The 21,966-nt window shown below is 46.4% G+C and overlaps 1 protein-coding gene across 4 annotated transcripts in view; it reads right to left on the bottom strand.

The window, feature by feature from the left end:
- Positions 1–20,018: 20,018 nt before the first annotated feature.
- The window catches only part of ACLY (ATP citrate lyase), a 434,227-nt gene continuing 432,279 nt past the window's right edge, over positions 20,019–21,966 (bottom strand). For all 4 annotated transcript variants that reach the window (XM_069634496.1, XM_069634498.1, XM_069634497.1 and 1 more), the window contains one exon: positions 20,019–21,811. In XM_069634496.1, the coding sequence (XP_069490597.1) occupies positions 21,717–21,811 (95 nt within the window). In that variant the 3' untranslated portion in view covers positions 20,019–21,716. The remainder of the gene's footprint in view (positions 21,812–21,966) is intronic.

Here is a 21,966-nt window from a genome sequence, read left to right as displayed (position 1 = left end):
GCACTGTATGTGGTGTGGGTTATTAGTGCTAAGTCCTCTATGAGTAACGGAGGAATCTTGGGATAGATAATGGGACCTTCTTCTCCGCAATTTTTATTTCGTCTCAAGCCGCTGTAGCAGCTTAGTGGTGGGGACGTGGGACACTGGTGCTGGTGTTGCGACCGACAAGCCACTGGGTCCCATCTGCTTGCCACAAACTTTACGCCTTTCAGCTTTAGGTACAGTCTTTGCAAGCACTGCACACTTTTGGGGTTTTGGGCAGTTTGCAGTTGATCTGGATCCATTATTTCGAGTCCCACGCTTTGTGCCTGGAAAGTGCTTTGTAATCTGCACAAGGTCAGAGGAACTAAACATTGAGCATCCAAAATCAGAGTTTCCTACGGTATTAATACCTTGGGGGCTCCCGACACATGTGGAATCAAGGAACAGACATATCGGCTCACATTAACCTATTTCCCCGCTGAGCTCATGTATGTGTACCAACTATTACTTAACTCTGGATGGTGCACATCTTCCATTGTATCTAACCAGAGTCCTCGGTACTGTTTGTACTTGGCCCTTCTAACTTGTCTTTTAAACATTTCGAAACAGTACCATATGGGACACTAGAAGAGAAACTAACATTTGCAATTATGTCGGAAAACACATTAGGAAATAATAACATAAGTAGATTGAAATCATTAGCAGTTGCATTAGGCTTTGTATCAAGGACCGCAGCCGCAGTATTATTAATTTCAGTTACTTCATTTAATAGTGACAAATTAGCAGCATTGTCAAGTGTTAAGGAACCATTAGTTAAAGAACTATTAGTAATGTTTGCATGTCTAATCCCCCCCTTATATATGCCCATCCCATATAAACGTACATCCGAAATATATACCTAGTCCGAACATCGAAATAGCAAATAGACCAGCTACACAGTGCATAACAGGTGTTTGCAGAGAAAAACACTTTTAGAAGAATGTTGCCGGAAATGATACCTTTTGTAAATCAAGTGGTTGGAACCATGTACATCCATTGCAAACCAGGAGAGAGAGAAATACACTTTGTGCAAATAATGCATAGCTGTTTTTATTTATTGTTGAGGTAGATCAGTTACAGAATACCTGAATGATAAGAGGGGACTGGTATTCAAGGTGCAGTTGCACATGTTTGTTCAAGAATGTGAATATGGTGAAGGGGTCAGGGTGCAAGACTGGTTTTACACCTTGGATGTTTATTGAACTTGGATGGGGATGTGGCATGGGGTGCTTTGCGAACATCAGACAGGTGCACCCAATAGCGCAGCTCTATGAACTTTCACCGCAAGCGGAGTGGCATCAACGACCTCAAAGGGGCCGTTATGCCTAGGCCCACTCCACTGGGGGACAAAGTTCCATATGTAGACAAGGTTCCATATGTAGACAAGGTCACATGGAAATAGCTGGAGAGGAGGTAATGTTGCTTGTGTGTCAGATGCAGCGCTGGTGAAGTCTTCAATCCTTGGTGCAGCTATCTGTTTGAGGGATACATTTTATGGCTTTTGTTAGAGCAAACGGGTAACTTTTGAACACGGACGCAACCCTGTGAGCATCAGATGCTCTCCTGATGGAAGACAGGGTGTATTCCTCTGCCGCTCCGTTACCACCTCATGGGGTCATAAATGGTGATCCTTGCAGGGCTGCATGCACATGCTGAACAGTGGATGGAGCAAGCAGTGCACCCCATTTTTTTCTTTAACGTGGTGCAGAGCTTGGACAATTTACTATTTAATAGCCTGTTGATCCTTTCCACAACCCCGTTGGCCTGGGGTGGTTAATTGTGCACATGTGATGATTGATGCCCTGCAATACGGTTATCGATTTAAAGATCTCATTGAAAAAGTGTAAGCTATTATCAGATTTTAATACATCGCACACGCCCCAATGAGGGGAAACCTCCCTGACCAAAAACCTGGCCGTACATTTAGCAACCGGGTGTGCACAATGACCAGCCTCCACCTACCGTAAAAACGGACACACAACCACTATTAGATAACAGGATCCATTACACCTTTCGCTCATGTCCGTGTAATCGATGTGCAATTCGCGGAACAGCCCAGCAGGGTACCTCCGATTGTCCTTAGGGTAAGACCAATGCTTTAGGTTTGACACGTAGTTCAATGAATAACCATATTAGATACTGCCTCCTGCAGTTTGGGGACAAACCAGTCCTCCTGTGTATATGCAGCAATATGCTGTTTTGACACATGGGATGGATGGTGCAGCTGGTCGAATGCGACCAGCAGCAATTCGTGCAGCATGACTGCTTTGCCTGACGTTTCCGGTCGCCACAGTAAATCTGAAGGGGACTGCTTGCATCCCCTTTTCAACCATACATCCTTTTCTTCCTGTGGACTGTTGTGTTGCGTAAGGAATTATATGCATCTGGCAGCTGTTCTGTACTCTACACCAGCACTGGACACAGGGAAATACGCTGCTTGCTTGGCTGCTCATCCGAGGCAGCGTTGCCTAGTGAGACCTCATTGGTGTCATTAGTATGGGCGGTTCATCTCACCACTGCCATCAAGGAGGGCTGGGACAGTGCGTCAATCAGTTTATCTAACAGTGCCGCATGCTGTACCGGGGACCGGTGTAACGCTCACCTGATTCCCACGGAGGCGCTAACCCAAACTGGACTGCTACAGTTGCTTCTATGACTATGATGAGGCGTAGAACTCGGAAGACGCTCTGGGCAGGACCTCCGAATATTGACTGTCTGGCTTGTAAGGTGAGTTTTCTGCAGGTGGAAGAAAAAGGGGTAATTACAAGCTGGTTGGATAAGTTCTCCCACCAATCTTCTGCTTTTCCCACTTCTTGGTTCTCGACTGGTCTCCACGAACTCTCACCTTTGGTTTAGTAAAGCCGAGCTCTTCATCCTGCTTCTGGTGCAGTGGCGCCTGGAATCCAGTTACGTCACTGGATGATTTTAGCGTTTAGGCTCAGTGTCCTTTTGTGGCTTGTAATAGTCCTTCAGGTGCCGAGGAGCTGTTGGCGACACCACCACTGCTGTGCAAGAAGAGGCTCGTGAGTATAGAAGATCTGAGGCCGCTTCTGAAGGAGCACCCTTTTATAATGTTCTTTTCTGTCTTTCAGGTGCTGAGATGCTGTGGGCGATGCCGCCGCTGTTGCACGTGCGGTGGCAAGTAAGTATAACTGAATTGTGGCCGTTTCCAAATGGGCGCCTCTGATAATGTCTTTTCCTTTCTTTCAGATGCCGAAATGCTGAGGGCGATGCTGCCGCTGCTGCCCGTGAAGAAGCGCGTAAGTATAACTGAGTTGCGAACCCTTCGGCTCGGACACCACTAACAATGTCTTTTGTCTTCCAGGTGCTGGGATGCTGCCGAAGCGAAGGCTGCGGTGAACTCCGGTGTGATCACGGATGGATAAGGTAAGCGAGCGCAGCTGCGAGCGTGTTGCCCGTTTTCTAACCTTATGTCTTTATTTGCAGGTTGTCGGAGACTGGACTCTTGTGGCTGAATTCTGGTGAGTAGATGTTCCTGTGCCTTTTCTTCATCCACAGGTTGCTGCGCGAGAAGCTGAGGGTGTGTCTTGACCTGGAATGCAGGAGCCGACTCGGTGAGCGTCCTGCTGCTGTTGCAGAATAATGCGAAGCATGTGAATTCTATCTGGCGTGGTTTAAATAGTGGAGAAGTGCTTTGGTGCGTATTCTTCCTCCAGCCTCACCCAGGTAAGAAAAGAGTTCCTGTAACAGAGGATTGGTCCCTCCCAGTCAGTGGCTGGGACTTCACCCAGCTTGGATTGTTCTAGGTGAGTATGCAGCATGGTCTGCCACAGGTAAGTCCACCCAATCACTACTGCACACTTTAAGAATATGAGCCCGGCGCCCATGGCGCCGGGACTGTGGTTCCTTATGAGCCTGGCACCTGAGGCGCCAGGACATGGTTCAAAGGGCTCCTGTAGGGGTCTGCTGGAACCGGGGGTGTGGATGATGAGCCTGCTTCCGGGGACGCTGGGCCAGTCTTGGCTCCTCGGGAGTAGCGCTCATGACAGCACCCCCCCTCAAGGCCCTTCCCAAACTTGTCCTCCCCGGGGGTTTTGGTTTATCGGGAAAGATTCGGTGGAATTTCCTGACTAGACAAGGAGCATGGATGTAGTCATAGGGTTCCCAGGATCTTTCCTGGGGTCCATAGCCTTTCCAGTCGATTAGGTAGAATAGTTTTGATTTGATGATCTTGGAGTCCAAAATGTTTTTAACTTCAAATTCGGGCTCTCCATTCACCTGAATGGGTTCTGGAGGTCTGGTCAGTCTGGTTCCAGGTTGCATGGGTTTCAAAAGAGATACGTGAAACACAGGATGTATTCTCATATGGGTTGGCAAATCTAATTTAACGGCCACTGGATTAATTATGGCCGTAGTTGAATATGGTCCCAGGTATTGGGGTTGAAGGTGCGAGGTCCTTTTAGCGATAAATGTTTGGTGGACAACCAGACTTGATCCCCAACCTGGTATTGAGGGGCATCGCTTCGGTGTTGGTCTGCTCCTTTTTTGTACCTTTCTTTAGCTTGTTGTAGATGTGCAGTCGCTTCCTTGAAAGCTTGGGTAATAACAGAGTGCAACTGATCTACGGCGGGTGTTCCAAGATCTTGAGGTGGGTCGAGGTTGGAGGTTTGAGGATGAATTCCATACAAGATGTAGAAGGGACTCTTCCCGGATCCCGAATGAACTGAATTGTTGTATGCATATTCAGCTATCCAAAGCATGTCCTTCCAGTTGCTTTCAGATTGTTGTAGCATGCATCGTAAATATTGTTCGAGAGTCTGGTTTGTTCTCTCGGTTTGCCCGTCGGTCTGGGGGTGATGGCTGGTTGAAAGTCTTACATCGATTTGAGCTGACCGACAACAACTACGCCAAAAGTGAGAAATAAACTGGCTTCCTCTATCAGAGATTAGTACCGACGGGAAGCTGTGTAACCGGACAATGTTTTCAAGGAATTCTCTGGCTAGTACTGAAGCTGAAGGTAAGCCTTTTAGCGGAATGAAGTGGGCCATTTTAGAAAACAAATCCACAATAACAAGAATAGTGTTGTACCCGGAACAAGAGGGTAAGTCTGTGATGAAGTCCATGGAAAGGGTATGCCAGGGACACGGTGGAATGCCTAATGGTTGCAGAAGACCAGCCGGCCTTTTCTTTTGACCCTTGTTTTGAGCGCACACACCACAGGACATCACAAATTCTTTTATGTCTTTTCTCCATGAAGGCCACCAGAAGTGTCTCTTCACTTTTTCTGTGGTTTTGGCGATGCCAGGGTGACCCTCCATTAATGAATCATGATAACAGGAGATTACCTGTTTTTGTAAATCGCCGTGTGGTAGGAATAATCGTCCTTGGAAATAAGGCAAGTCATTGTTTACGGTGAAGTTCTCTCCTCTTTGTAACCAGTTCTGTAAGTCTGATGGGGTCACAAGTTGTTTAGTTTTTGCCTCAATATCCTCGATGGATTGCGAAGAAATCAGACCCAAGATCCTTTGTTCAGGAATTATTGGTACGGGTTCGGGATTGACAACGTTATCTCCCATTCCAATTCGGGAAAGAGCATCCGCTTTGCCGTTCTTGTTGCCCGGGCGGTAAGTGATCACGAAGTCAAATTCAGCAAAGAATAGAGCCCAGCGAAGCTGTCTGGAGGATTGAGCTTTGGCGGTTTTCAGATACTGTAGATTTCGATGATCGGTGATCACCGTAACGGTGTGTTTGGCCCCGAGGAGATAATGCCGCCAGGCCTTAAAGGCGGATTTAATAGCTAAAAGCTCTTTGTCCGTGATGGTGTAATTAATCTCAGGCGCCGAGAACAAAACGCCACAGGATGCAGTTGGTTAGTCTCTGGATCCCTTTGTGATAGAACTGCTCCCATTGCTAAGCTGGAGGCGTCGGTTTCAACGATGTAAGGGAGATCCGGGCGTGGGTGTTTCAGTATTGGCGCCGAGGTGAACTTGGCCTTTAGCTCTTGGAAGGCTTGTTCAGCTTCTGCAGACCATTCAAAGCGCTTATTTTTTCTTAAGAGGGATGTGATGGGTTGTACCACTCGTGAAAACTCTGGAATAAATCTGCGGTAAAAATTGGCAAAGCCTAGCATGCTTTGAACGCCTTTCACCGAAGTAGGAGATGGCCATTTGAGGATTGCGTCAACTTTTCTCGAGTCCATGTGGACTCCTTTGGGCGTCAGAATAAATCCCAGAAATTCGACCTCGGTGACATGAAAGGCACATTTCTCGAGCTTGGCAAAGAGTTTATGTTGGCGAAGTTTTTCAAGGACCGCCCTAACATGATTTCGATGATCAGCTTCCGAAGATGAGTACACAAGAATGACGTCTATGTAGACGACAACACAGACATCAATGAGCTCTCTGAGGACGTCATTCATGAAATATTGGAAGGCGGTCGGCGCATTGCATAGTCCAAAGGGCATCACTTGGTATTCAAATAGCCCATACTTAGTGCGAAATGCCGTCTTCCATTCATCACCTTCCTTGATCCGTACCAAATGATAAGCACCCCGGAGATCAAGCTTGGTATAAATACAGGCGTTTTTCACCTGATCGAGGAGTTCCGGGATCAGAGGTAAGGGGTATCTGTTTTTTACTGTTATCTGATTCAGAGCACGGTAATCAATACAGGTTCTGAGGTCACCTTCTTTTTTTGGTACAAAGAACAGAGCCGAGGATGCAGGAGACTTTGACGGACGGATAAAGCCATTGGCCAGATACTGGTCTAAATACTGTCGCAGATGAAGGTTCTCAGGCTCGGTGAGGGCGTAAATCCTACTGCAAGGGGGAGTTGCACCGGGTAGCAGATCTATCTGACAATCGTATGATCTGTGAGGTGGCAAGGTGTTAGCCTGTTCCTTTTGAAAAACATCTTGGAACTCTCGCTACTGTTGAGGTAATTGTGGACTGTCAGTCGTTGCTGACGCTAGGCCAATGCTGGGTCGTGGCTAGCAGGTTGGTGCACACTCAGGGAACATTATCGTCTTTGCTCGCCAATCAATCTGAGGGTTGTGTTTCTCCAACCAAGGGATTCCTAGGATTACTTGGAATTGAGGAGCCTTGATCACGTCGAACACAATTACCTCCCGATGCCCATCTTGGCCTAGTAACGTCACTTCAGCAGTGGCATGGGTTACCGGTCCGGAGGCGATTTCGGTCCCATCCACCGTGGTAATGACGTCTTTAACCGCCTTTGGACAAAGAGGTAGGTTCATCCTGGAAGCCAATTCGCGGTCCACGTAATTTCCTATTGCTCCACTATCAATGTATGCCTTAACAGCCTGCAAACGTTCTGGTTGCTTTGGGTTTACGAGGACCATAGGCATTATGAAGTGCAAGGTCAAAACTGTTTTTTAAGCTCGGCAAGCGGACCTCTACACTTGTCGGGCGAGGTCGTTTCCCGGCTCAGGCTTTTCAGATTTCTTGTCAGAAGCTCCTACTGTCTTCTTAGGTGGTTTTACCGGGCAATCTCAAAGAAAATGTCCAGAGTTTCCACAATAGAGGCACAATTGCATTTGTCGTCTTCTGTCACGCTCTTTCTGGGTTAAGGGACCCTTTACGGCCCCAATCTGCATAGGTTCAACGGTGTCGACCCCTTTGGCGTTGCTTTGTGTTTTCGTGAATACTCGGGTTTCAAACCTGGATCGGTCCGCCTTTCTGTTTTGGAGCCTATGATCCAATTGGACCACCAAATCAATATATTCCGAACAGTCCTGAGGAGGATTCAAGACTTGGGCAAGGACGTCTTTAAGTTCACCACGCAGACCTCTGTGAAATAGCATGATCCTTTTATCCTCGGGCCATCTAGTTTCCACGATTAACCTATTAAAAGATGCAATGTAGGCTAAGAGGTCCTGGTTGCCCTGTCGCAGGGAGAGGAGTTCGTTGTCCAGAGCCTGCCCTTGGGAATGTTTTGCAAAAAGTCTCTCCATACTCGCCTGGAAGGCTGAGAAGTTCCGAAGAATTGGGTCATCCTGTGTAACCAGAGGGATCGACCAATCAGCGGGGCTGCCGCTAAGATACGAAAGTACAAAGGCTACCTTGGTCTGGTCAGTTGGAAAGGCTGCGGGTCTACAAAGAAAGTGCAGTCGGCATTGATTTATAAACACTGCAAATCTTTTAGGGTCACCAGAAAAGCGTTCAGTTGGTGCCAATGGCACATTTCCAGGTAGGTTGATTTGAACGGGATTGGTTGAAGTAACTGGGGTATAATTCCCCCCTGAGTTAGGTAGAGGAGTTTTCCCCGCTTGACTCTGTAATAACTGTCTGGCGAGATCGTCAGTTCGTTCTTTTGACATTATCAATTCCCTCTTAAGGGCGTTCGTTTCCTGGCGAGCAGCATGGACTTCAGCTCTTAATTCCCCCAACAACTGGGCCAATTGGTCTGTGTTGGAAGTTTCCATAGCGCCTGGGTAGGAGATTATGGGTAGGCTTCCCGTTCTGTAACGCTCACCTGATTCCCACGGAGGCGCTAACCCAAACTGGACTGCTACAGTTGCTTCTATGACTATGATGAGGCGTAGAACTCGGAAGTCGCTCTGGGCAGGACCTCCGAATATTGACTGTCTGGCTTGTAAGGCGAGTTTTCTGCAGGTGGAAGAAAAAGGGGTAATTACAAGCTGGTTGGATAAGTTCTCCCAACAGTCTTCTGCTTTTCCCACTTCTTGGTTCTCGACTGGTCTCCACGAACTCTCACCTTTGGTTTAGTAAAGCCGAGCTCTCCATCCTGCTTCTGGTGCAGGGGCGCGTGGAATCCAGTTACGTCACTGGATGATTTCAGTGTTTAGGCTCAGTGTCCTTTTGTGGCTTGTAATAGTCCTTCAGGTGCCGAGGAGCTGTTGGCGACACCACCACTGCTGTGCAAGAAGAGGCTCGTGAGTATAGAAGATCTGAGGCCGCTTCTGAAGGAGCACCCTTTTATAATGTCCTTTTCTGTCTTTCAGGTGCCGAGATGCTGTGGGCGATGCTGTTGCACGTGCGGTGGCACGTAAGTATAACTGAATTGTGGCCATTTCCAAATGGGCGCCTCTGATAATGTCTTTTCCTTTCTTTCAGATGCCGAAATGCTGAGGGCGATGCTGCCGCTGCGGCGCGTGAAGAAGCGCGTAAGTATTACTGAATTGTGGCCACTTCAAAATGGGCACCTCTAATAATGTCCTTTCCTTTCTTTCAGATGCCGAAATGCTGAGGGCGATGCTGCCGCTGCTGCGCGTGAAGAAGCCCGTAAGTATAATTGAGTTGCGAACCCTTCGGCTCGGACACCACTAACAATGTCTTTTGTCTTCCAGGTGCTGGGATGCTGCCAAAGCGAAGGCCGCGGTGAACTCCGGTGTGATCACGGATGGATAAGGTAAGCGTGTTGCCCGTTTTCTAACCTTATGTCTTTATTTGCAGGTTGTCGGAGACTGGACTCTTGTGGCTGAATTCTGGTGAGTAGATGTTCCTGTGCCTTTTCTTCATCCACAGGTTGCTGCTCGAGACGCTGAGGGTGTGTCTGGACCTGGAATGCAGGAGCCGACTCGGTGAGCGTCCTGCTGCTGTTGCAGAATAACGCGAAGCACGTGAATTCTATCGGGCGTGGTTTAAATAGTGGAGAAGTGCTTTGGTGCGTATTCTTCCTCCAGCCTCACCCAGGTAAGAAAAGAGTTCCTGTAACAGAGGATTGGTCCCTCCCAGCCAGTGGCTGGGACTTCACCCAGCTTGGATTGTTCTAGGTGAGTATGCAGCATGGTCTGCCACAGGTAAGTCCACCCAATCACTACTGCACACTTTAAGAATATGAGCCTGGCGTCCATGGCGCCGGGACTGTGGTTCCAAATGAGCCTGGCGCCAGAGGCGCCAGGACATGGTCCAAAGGGCCCCTGTAGGGGTCTGCTGGAACCGGGGGTGTGTAATGATGCTCCTGCTTCCGGGGACGCTGGGCCAGTCTTGGCTCCTCGGGAGTAGCGCTCATGACAACCGGTCAGCCCTTCTAAATCCCCTTCTCTTCCACCATGCCAGTCCTGCATGCACCGTGATGGTGACATGGGCCCAATCAGAATAGATGGTCACATGTCACCCTTGCGACGCTAGAAGCGCTGTAATAAGCGCTATAAATTCTGCTGCTTGGGCCAAATAGTGTATGGGTAATCTTTTTGCACCAATACTTCATACACCCCTCCATCTACTAGGCAGACAACTGTCACCCCAGTATACCTCAAACCAGTTCCCTGGTGGATAGTTTCTGACCCGCCAATGAATAGCACCTCCCCTCTTCGAGTGGGCTTTCCCCTGCTTTTGGGAAGTCTTCCTCCCCTCAAACATCACAGTGAAGTCTGTGCACGGCTCTGTCAGAATGGTGGCAGAATTCACTGTTTTACACCTATGTCAATGTTTGGGCTGGGTAGGATTATTTCATACGCGGATGCCCGCTGTGTAGTCAACGTTGATTTTGATCACTCCAGGATGGCAAACATTGCATGTTCCACATACAGCGTTACAGACTAACCCATTACAATTGTGGAGCTTTTCTGAATTGCAAACGCAGCAGCAGCAAGCGCCTGCTAGCATGGGAACTGGCCTTACATCACTTAATCTAACATTCCGCTGTAGTAGGCTAATGGCTAGTGGCCCATAGTGCTCTTCTGTCCAAGTACAGCAGTCATTAGTTGGCCATTGGAATGAGAAAACAGATACATCTCTTGGGTGTAATCAGGGGTAGCTAGCACTGGGGCAGTGGAAATGACCACTTTCAAGTTATTGAAGCTGGTGAGCATATCCTCCCTCCATGTGAGTCTGTGGTAATTTTTCTCTTTGAGGCCCTGCAAAAGGGGCCTAGTGTAAGCTGTGTAGTCTAGAATCCATGCTCTGCAGTAGTTACACAACCCTAGAAATGTTTACATTTCCTTGACAGTCTTAGGCTGGGGAGTGCTGCGCATGGAAGCAGCAAGATCGGATATAATTATCTTCCGGTGTACAGATATCAATTGTGTGAGAAACCTGAAGGCGTCTCCCTGTCTAGTTCCCAGGGATCCATCATCCAGGTGGCTAGGACACGACCATTGCTATTGGATCCAGTTCCTGGAGGTGGACCAGTGCGGGAGGATCACCTGGATGAGGGGTTGTCGGGGAGTGGAAGCGGGACACCGATGGGTGGTACGCGGTACCCCCTTCCTTATAACCCCTTTTCCCCATCCTACCCCATAGAATATTCAGAAACTCTACCCCCCTCCCTTTTCCAACAGAAACTCTTTCTTACACCAGGATGACAACAGATTAACAGGGCCGTTTTCCTGACATGTCCCAACACAAGGGTCAGGCAGAGTCAGACAATTGACAGTAACTACACACACCTGATGGCCCTTTCCCTTCCCCACCGGGATAAAAAGGTGGAGCATGAGAGCACACTGGGAGCAAGGCAAAACACACAAGTAGGCAGCTGTTCCAGGACAGCAATTCAAAGGGAGTAGAAAAGCGGTGAAACCAAAAAGGACAAGGAGGGAAGTGAAAGCAATCATAAGACCAAGAACGACAGCTAGTGTGTGGTGCAACATATGTCAATGGTGCATGGTAGACTTCCACCCTGATAACCAAGACGGAAAGAGACGCCTACTTCCGTGGTACCATCCTCGACTCCAGATACCAGAAACGCCAGGGAGTTCAACTCAGCCAGTGAGTCGGAGGGCAAGCCGATAGCAGACCGGCTGCGTTGAGAGAAAGTTGCAACTGGCAACATATGAATTGAAAGAGCTTGTGAACAAAGAATGTGTGTGTGTTAATGAACTTTTGTGTAACCCTGTGAAGACTGGCTGCAGAGTAGTCCGGTACCATGGGCGCTTATTTAAAAGACTCTGGTTGGTCGCCTTTCATTGAACTACAGCTACCAGGAGGCCCTAGGAGAGCCCAATGTAAGAGGTCAAAGTGGTCATACAAGGGTCGAGGAATATCCCTTGTACAATCAAAAGTCTTTGACCCATAACCACGAGAACAAAAAAAGATCTGTGAACTTTGTGAGGACAAGCATGAACCCGACTGAGGGATGTCCACAATGAGATGATGATCTGAGCCTGATCGAGGGAGGCTATTGCCAAAGAGAGAAAGGGAAATCCAAAATAAAATAAAGCAACTACAAGTCCCAAGAGGCATTGGGGCGAAGGTGAAAACTTGTACAGCTCGAGCCCGGCTGAAGGAAGCGTACAAAAGGAATAAAGAGCGGAAAAATGGTCAGCGTGCTCATCTGGGGTTCCCGTAAAAGTCTCACCCACTCGAAAGTCTCTGACCCAGCAAACAGTGGAAGGTCAAGTGGCTCGAGCCCAACTGAGGGAAGCCAAAGTGCAAGAACCACTGAAGAAGGTTTCAGCCCGACTGAAGTGAACCTTGTGTGATAATAGAATTGTGCAAAGCCTGACAAGAGGCTTAAGAGAAAGCCTGAGTAGGGACTTAAGGGAGAGCCTGAATAGGGGCTGAGACCCAGACTTGGGGGGTAAGAGACAAAAGCTAAGGGAAGTGAATCCCACAGTAGGATTAAACCCAAGCGAACTTTGTAGCTGGCAAATGTGAACCCGGCTACAGGATGCCTGCAAAGTGGGGTGAAGCATGATAACGTTGTGAACATTGTGTTGACAAGAATGCACTCGGCTGAGGGATGTCCACAGTGGAAGGTTGTTTAAAAATATATTGAAACTCATGAATAAGACAGGTGACATTATTCTGATTGAAAAGCCGTAGTGAACCTGACGGAGGGAGGCTAACATTCAAAAGGATAGGAGCCTGGTTCAGGGGAATCCAGGAGTGAAGAAATCACCCTATGGAAAAATATATGGAAAGGAACTTTTTGTTGTATTATTTTGATACATCAGGCCCTGGGAGGCAGACACTTTTGTAGGAAAATGACTTGACCACGAAGATCCTGATATCGCTGAAGGGAACTGTAGCATCGTGTTGAAGCAGTCCAGGAGTGTGCTGTGCTCAAGAGTCCAGCCTTGTCCTGTGCAAAAAACATGGGGAAGGGAGACTCCGGCCATAGCATCCAGACTTATTTTTGTGAACACTTCTTGTGAACACTATCCCACACTATTTTTGTAAACTTAGCGGTAAGGATTGGCAATAATTTATTTTTAGAATAGGCCCTTTTATTTGACAAGACGCCACAAGGACTGCCTTATTATTATTTGATGCTCGTAGCTTGTTCCCATCTTAGATTTAGGTTTAGATTAGGCGTTTTTCGCACCCATTTAAATAGTTTATTAGAACACCCTAGTGGTGTTTCTGGGAAGCTGATTAGTCAATCTATGGGCTATTCGCACTGGTATAGCCCGCAGATTGATTACAGCCCGTAGTTCGAGTTGCATTCACTTACGTGAGCAATCAGGGCTGTCCACAGGCAGGGAAGGCAGCACAAGTGAACACGTTGGTCGGCGTGTCATTTCGGAATGGAAAGTTAACTTTCCATTCCGAAATGCACGTTGAGAAACCAACGTGTCCAAGGAGAGACGCCCATTGTGTTGGGATGAAAGAGCAACCTGCTTCGCAATGGGTGTGATTTTATCTTTGCTGACTTCTTTCCTGGCCGATTCCAGTGACCTTTCCAACAACCAAGGTAATCCAAACCATGTGAGGGTTAGAAGTTTGATTTAATCGCATGCTAGACTTTTACAGTGTTTAGGATGGATCCAGAAAGTGCTGTGTGTAAACGGGCGTGTTAGTGCAAGGAGTACACCTCATCATTTTGCCTTAATTATGACGTATTCGTGTGTTTCAAGAAATACACTGTGGGTTGTAGACCAGCCCCAATCACACATGCGTGTCAGAAAACAGGCTTTGATCCTAAATAATAATAATTTAAACTAATATAATAAGACATACAACGGGAGAGACTATTTAGTGATATGAATCACTAAACTAATGCAACGCTTTCGGTTTAAATGTATATATTGAAACCTTTAGATAGGTGGAAAAGGGGCAGACATCTGCAGCAGTGTGCAACGTGAAAGTGTGGAAAAGCTTTGTGTTTGTGAAGAAAATTAAAAGGAATTTTGCATGCACCTCGGAATGTTTAATAAAGCATGGAAATTGCAATATAAAAGAAAGGCACAGAAAGGTAAGTGAAGTGCCTGTTTATTGAATGTATGTACAGATGCAGCTTGCAGATGTATAGTGACCGCATGTTTGTGTAGAGTAATTTGAACCTTACATTTGTGTAGTGGGGGGGTAAGCACACCTGAATAAAGCATAATTAAAGCAGGGGACAGGCATATACACACACCTGATTACACTTTGGTAGCATACTCTTCCCACCCTAGCACCTTCCACCACCCTATACAAAAAATGAGATGTTTAATTGAAGTACAAAACATGTCTGCAACATTTATTTACCATTTTGCCCTTTTTGTACTTCAATTAAACGTCTCATTTATTCAACTTTAATTAAACAGTGAGGGTGTTCTAATAGCTTTATAGACCTGTAGCGAGGGCCGTACCGGGCGTTATGGTCCCTCATACTTCGTTAAAGTCCCTCGCTTCGCTCGGCCATTAACTCGGTCTTCAGGGCCCATAACGCCCGGTACGGCCCTCGCTGCAGGTCTATAAAGCTATAATAAACACCTTTGAACTGTTATCACGTTTACTGTTGCCACCATGAGTTCCTTACAATTGGCCCAGATCGAGCACTTTTTGGAGACAATATTGGAGCTTCACCTTGTCTACCTTCCCTTGTATGCTATAAGCTGCAAAGGGGTGCTAGAATCCTTTCTACATTGTTGCTCACTATCTCTACATACCAGTAGGTCATCAACATATTGAATGATGGTACTGGGCACCTAAATGCTTCCCAACACAGCATGCAATATTCTGTTGAAAATATTGGTGGATTTGCAGTACCCGAGGCAATCTCTTGTGCTCGAAGCGCATCCCTCCATGAGTAAACACAGTGAGGTACTGGGAATCGGGGCTGCTAAGGTATGGAAAAGAAAGCGTTCTTGAGATACACCACAGTGAAGTGGGTCTCCACATTAGGGATGCTGCACAGAATTGTTGCAGGGTTCGGAACTACAGGAAAATCTGCCTGTACAATGTCCTTTAGAGGGTAGCAATCCTGTATCATTCTCCAACTCACCCCCCTTTTGCCTTTTTGATTGGATAGATAGCCGTATTGCATGGGGAGGTGGAGGGTACAATTATTCCCTTATTCAGGAGTGCAACAATGATGTCCTGTATTCCCTCCTCGGCCTCTTTGGACAGCGGATACTGCTTAGCTTGGGGCAACACTGCACATGGCTTGAGCATTTTTTTGTTCTGGTTCCAATCCCTGCAAAAGGCTGACATTGTGGGCATTTGTTGTCCACAATCCTTCTGGGACCTGATCCAAGTCTGTTTCAGTAAAGGAGGGTGGGACGACAAGGGCCATCAAGGAACATTGCACTAAGCAATCTGTATCCCTTGTGTGATTATGGTGCAGTATTGCAAACAATTTCACCATCAACCCAATCCTCAAACAGTTCTGCGTTGATTGGATCAATCTATAATATGGTACGCCCCTTGCATCCATCAGGGTCTGCCACAACCATCCTTTTAGCTGACATAGCCAGGCCATGTAAATCTAGGGAAAGTATCATTCCTGCCACAAGCTCTGGGGTCACCAAAGGTCAAAAGATGTTATATGTCATCCGCCAACATGACATACCAATCTGGGGCACCATATCAAGCAGTACCGTGATCCCATACACAAAAATGTCAGGGTCCCCAGGTATGCCACAAATAACTACCTCCATCCCGTCTGGCCTTTATGATGACCATTGCCCTCAAGCTGCACATGCCTAGGGAGGCACAAACCACTACATTACAAATAAAGTCACAGGGCATCCACATTCTGTCTGGGCCCAACTACTATTTAGCACCAGACAGACAGAAACAAATTATTAAATTATAATTCCTACAAGTCACCTACGACTAACTAAATATCCCCGTTTAAAAAAAAAAAAAGTAACTAACTATGTGGGTGTTTGTCCCTAGTGAGCGCTGATGTAACATCTATCTAAGTTAGGGGATAGATAAGACTCCCTACCCTCTGTCGATATTTCACTAATCTCTAAGAATGGATTAACACTTCCGGAAGTCAATTTCATTTATTTTATTCATATTGCTTCCTTCTCATGTGACTCATCAATTCCTGTTGAAAAATGTGTTAAAAAATGCAAGCTCTTTTAGTGATTGCTGAATTGTTGTGCCTTATCTACTTTTCATTTTATAGAAACAGACCCTTCTTCTAAAATGATACTCATTTTGCCAAGCTTGTAAGTTGTTATACATGTCTCAGAGCTCAGGCCACCGGCCACCACCCTGAACTTTCTATGTCAACCGGTTTCAGCGGAATCAGTGTTACTTTCTGCTTTCTTCAGGACTCAAAATTTGACATAATTTGGCAAATGTATTAAAAAGACAATATTCTTTTTTATGTCTTGATCCCCTTATTCATTTTCGGTGGGAGAGCGTCTCATATTGCAATCATCAGGCGTCTTGGTATTTACTTTCCCTAAAAGGGAATACACAAAAAATGGAACCATCAGTTTCTCTCTGGAAGTAGCATATTCTGGTATCTAAAAAAATTACCCATTCTTTGTCCAAATTGTCTTACCCATGTTCTATACTGCAGGCTTTCTTCTTTATGTATTATCCAAAACGTCCCATATATGTATGGCACAAACCACCCCATGGTCTGCGAAAATGGTCATGTTTGCTCAACCAATCCAGTCCTAACAAATTAATTGGGGAGGCCTCAATACAATAAGGGTACATGCACCACAATTTTTCCTCCTATTTTGATTGCTACCTTTTCTGTGTAGGGAACCGTTGCAACAGCCCCAGATAATCCCTGCATGCTGAGAGGGTCACCTGATAATGGAAAGACTCCTTAACTGATGCATGATTTAGTGGCACCCGTGTCGACCATAAAGATGAATTGTTTATTACCTATCTTAGCCCCCACCAAGGGTTCCTCGTCAGGGTACCTGGGAACGTGAAAGGATTTCCCCCCCATGACGCTGACCCGGCGATAAGGCGCCACTGTTACGTTTGGCACTGCATTAGTTGTGGACATCCGACCTCCATAGCGGGGTGGGGGAGAGGTTCTGCTCGGCCGCTGGGACATTTTGTGTTGCACTTGGTATTATAACCGTCACTATCAGACCTCTGTTTCCACATCCCAGATGCCAGTCGCCCCATGTCCGTACCCCTGCCCTGGCACACACTCTCTTCTCAAAACCAACACCCACACTACCTCTGTAGGCCCCCTCTTGGACTCCACCTAATACACAATAATATTTCAACACAGTAAAATAATAAACTAAAACAATAAGCTAAAATAACCACTACCTTGTCTTCTTCCTCCACACAAAATATATTGGGCACAGGAATCCGAGCTCTCCAATTATACGGAGCTCCTAATTTTTGTATCCCCTTATTACAATAAAAATATAGCACCACCTTCTCCCCTTACTTGGAAAGGATCACACACGCTTGTGTTTTCCACTCGTTATTCCTCTCAATAATAATAATAATAATAATATAAAAACCGCCACATGGCCTCTCACGCTCTCCCTTCACACACATCTCCCGCACTCACTCTTGCTCCCGTTGTTACTCGCAGGAGGTGTACTTACATCTGTGTTCACCCGAGCTCCTCTGCCACTGGATCCCAATAATGGCCTTCACCCTCCTAGAAGCCGCGGCCCGCTCCACAGATAGGAATGTTAAAATGACTCCTGTTCATCACTACGGGTTACACACATGGGACTGGTCACTGAAAGTAGGGGGTTGCTGGGATTATGTTGGGGTAACCAAAAATGTAGAGAAGCCCATCAATGCGCTCACCAGAAAAAATACAACCACGGGGGAAAAAGGCCCAGCACACCTCTTGCAAGGAGAACAAGGTTTAGTTCCACAAAAATGAAGATGCGCTAGCAAAGCACTCTGCTGTCACGGAACGTTCTGGCAAAATTAGTACAAGCCACACATTAAGGCCTACAGCGCCAGTGACTTAAGTTATATAAAGGTACTAATACAAATAGCTGGTTGGTGCGACACTATACATAGGCTTCCTGCTCCATAGGGGATGCCAGGCCATTGGTCCCAGCCCCGTCTGTCCATCTTACTCCACGTGGGCTCCTCCTCACATATCAGACACGAAGCTACAATTGCTCATTATAAAAAGAAAAAATACATTCTTTACTCCAATCTAATGTGCACCTGGAACTGCAGACAAGGGCTAAGAGGATACTTTGAGGTCATTGTAGCCAACAAACCCCAACTCAATTCCAGACACGTCTGTGCCCTTCCAAAACTTTCCACCCTTTTTTTTTTTTTAGATAAGTTGTTTTGCCCCTCCCGGCACCTCGCAGCACAATTCACGTGACCCTTGCTGAAGGCAACCTGTCCTGCCTGTCTGATCGATTGGGGCAGTCCAACAGCTTTATGGTCAGTGTTCTGGAACTGACTGGTACCTTGGAATGTTGGGGGCTTGGGGCGGGGGACATCTGGGCGTCATTACTTAGAGCTGGGACAGGGGAAGGTCGGAAGCTTGTGTCCTCCTTCTCGTTGTATCGCTTTTCGTAGGGAGCTCTCACCCCCTTGTGGCTTTGCTTGCAGGGCATATTCCTCCAGGGATACAAAATGCTGGCAACATGAGACAATGAAAGGTCTATGAATCTACAGCTCTGGCATTTCTCACTGGTACCCAGGAAGCAACCTATTTTCGCATGCATACACTTATTTCCATGTTTGTGGCCTGGGCCTGCAGTCCCGGCTGCAGCACAGCGTTGGGCCTAGATTTCAATATGGCTGCTATTATCTAAGATGGTGTTTGATTCCCAGTGAGCTCTAAACCAACAGCATGCAAGACCTTCCCAGCACAAAAGACCCTGACACCACCTGTCCTCCCCCCGTACCCTCCCTGGGCCACTACCGTACACTTCTAGGCCTCTGCCTCACCCAAAACTGCTTGCGGCCTGGGATGATCGTCCCCACTTCCCAACACTGCAGAAACAGCATGACCATGTATTATTAAAACATTGGCCTTTGTGAAACAGCCGACGGGACCAGGCACCTTAACTCCAGGGAAAGTGCTATGCATGGGTTTGTCGGGGTATACTAGGTGAGTGTTGAGAATGGATGCAGGGAAAGGATTGGAGCGGCAGCCTCTATATATACAAAATAGCATAACATGGTTTAGTGTGAAAAATGCCTTTTTTAGTGAAGATTGCAGGCTCCAACTCCTGCAGGACCAACACAGCAGTTTCATTCTTCAGAGGTGATATTCTAGTACCATGAGGAGTTCAGTAAGGACAATTATTTAAGTATTCTGTTTGTGCTCTATATAAATATTCCATATCATGACTGCAGTGCTAATATTGAGGACTAAACTGATGAGAAATTTTCCATGACATTTTTGCTACATAGATTTTTTAAAACATTTCAGAGCCTATAGAATGCACTTGTCCATGTTCTGTGGCACTGTCTTTTAGTGACCTTTAATTCATGTACCGGTACATTCATTAAAAAGTAGGGAATGGGAGATGGCTATTGTAGTTTGTCTCTGGGACGCACAAAACATAAGAGTCAAATCAATAGCAGTTACATTTACTAGTGAAGGATGGATTTGCTAGGTGCACAACAAAGTGGTCATCCTGACTGTCAAATGGGTCACAGGAAAATCAGAGCGGGCAGCCGATAGGAGTATGCTCCCATCATGAAAATCATATCAGTGGCTGGGCAATAATCTTGCTCCTTACATTAATGACTGCTCAGTTGGAGTGTCAGCAATGGTGGAACACACTCGCTCAAAATAAAGGATACAAACCCTTTTAATTTTGACAGTGGAATGCTAGAAATGTGACGTCGCTGTGGATTTTGTGGGCATATTTTTTATTTACAAGATTGGTTACATGCTAGATTGTTGACAGTGCAGAAGAGGATTCGAACTTACACTTGAAACATCTGAGAAAAAGTAATGTATAACGGAAACCGTTTGGCTGTGGAAGTTTTATTTCGGATCATCAAGAGTATAGACATTTTGGAGAGTTTAAGACAGGGAGACACGTTAACAAAGAACATGTAGTTTATGTGAACTTAAAGGTGCACTCGAGGCACTGACTGTGCCCATACAGTACAACAGTGGGTCAGACATAAAAGAAAACACACAGAATTCACAGTTTCACACAGGATGGCACATAGGACATTTTGGGACAGATCATGCAAAGATATTCTGCTGAACTTTCAGTGGTCCCGCCTCACCCCAGCCAACAGAGCGCAGGGTGCAATACAGCAAGAATGTGCCTACAACAGGGAAGGCAAATTTGACATACAGTCTTATATTAGCAATACTTAGGCCTTGATTTAACTTTGGCAGTAAAAGGTAGAGTAAGACACTGAGTGCAAACTGGGTCCTGAGTCGTTCGAAGGATAAAACAACAAGCCTATCCTCTCATTCCTGCCTCTTCACCCATCAATGCAGATTTCTAATCCGATTTTCCCAACACAAACCTGTCCAACGGATCCCTAAGGGGGAACCACCATGCAGGCGGTACTCGGTTTTCAGCAGTGATGGGCACAGCAGACCGATGTTCTTATACAAGCCCACATTCCTAATGGAAAACCATGTTTTAATGCACATCCCCAACCCAGTAACTACTTTTAGAACAGAGTGAGTGGCTTTGTTTTAAGCACAGGAAGACAGACCTTAGACTTGGACTTGTGAACAGGCAGTGAAAGTGGAGACAAATGCATAAGAATGTGATCCACGTTGTACGTTCAGGCACAAAAGTAGACACATAACCCTGACCATTCTGCACCAAGACCCCTGCATTTCACGCTCTTTCATATGCAGACCCAAGGAAAGTAGCCAACTGATGGCTGGTTCCTTCAAGTTTCCACTTGGAGGTCTACATTTTGCACCAGTTTCTCAAAAGCCAGCCACTGCATTGCATCCAACTAGCTTACTTGCAAAGCAGTCTTAGTTTGTTTCATTCCACCAGGACAATTTTAAAAAAACAGATGTAGTGCTTCAGAAATCATTAGATCTAAAAGGTTCTATAAAGAAGGCTGTGTACGTACGTGCAAGTCAAATAAGGGTTGGCATTGCAAACCTCCTACACACTGCACTGCCAAAGGGTCCCATGCACTAGCCCAATGCCCCAAATTCTAGTTGGCTGGCGGCTTTTTGGAACGTGCAAATAAAAGTAGGGACAGGACTGACCACTAATTTCCTTCTGCTGAACCAAATGACCCCTTTTATGCAATGGAATTTATTTGCATTCTCCTACTGAGCGCCTCTCATTCATTTCCCAATAATCTTTACCAGCCAGGAGACATGCAGGACCTCCATAACCGAAAAAACATCTAGCCAGGACAGACAGCGGACAAACAGAAGGTAGCAGATCCTTCAGGTGCTTCCATTTAATAAATACGGCATATAGTATAGGCAACAAAACGTGAAGTCTTGACATATATATATGTATAAAAAAAACGAACACAAATAACCCTACCCTCCCTGCTTCACCTAAAAAGTAATTTCAATATTGCAACTCTGAAGTGCATTCCTTAAAAAACAAAACGGGTCATGGTTGCTATACACGGATGGCTTTCTCCAGTCTCAAGAGTGGCGGTTCATTCAGCCCCCACTGGCCCGCATTCTCCCAACGCTTCAGGACATCCTGCAGTTCTTGATTACATGGTCATATGCTCCGGCAGAACGTAGGAGATGTCGTCCCATGGGTGGCGGTACAGCCCTTGCTTCAGCCTCTTCTGATCCAAGTAGTGGCCTGAAATGGAAAAAGGACAAAATGTTGCTCTCACACATTAAGTAATTAAAATCGCAATTCTAAGGAACGCCTTGCCAGCCATAATCCAGGGTCAACACCAACAGCATCACCAGCATGTTGATATACCTGTTCCAGACTAAGACCTTAATTCTCAA

Source organism: Ambystoma mexicanum, chromosome 13 (assembly GCF_040938575.1).
Source record: "Ambystoma mexicanum isolate Mex_15411 chromosome 13, UKY_AmexF1_1, whole genome shotgun sequence".
NCBI classification, from domain to species: Eukaryota; Metazoa; Chordata; class Amphibia; order Caudata; family Ambystomatidae; genus Ambystoma; species Ambystoma mexicanum.
The sequence above is the reverse complement of the archived record's forward strand: the minus strand, read 5'-3'. Positions and strand labels throughout refer to the sequence as shown.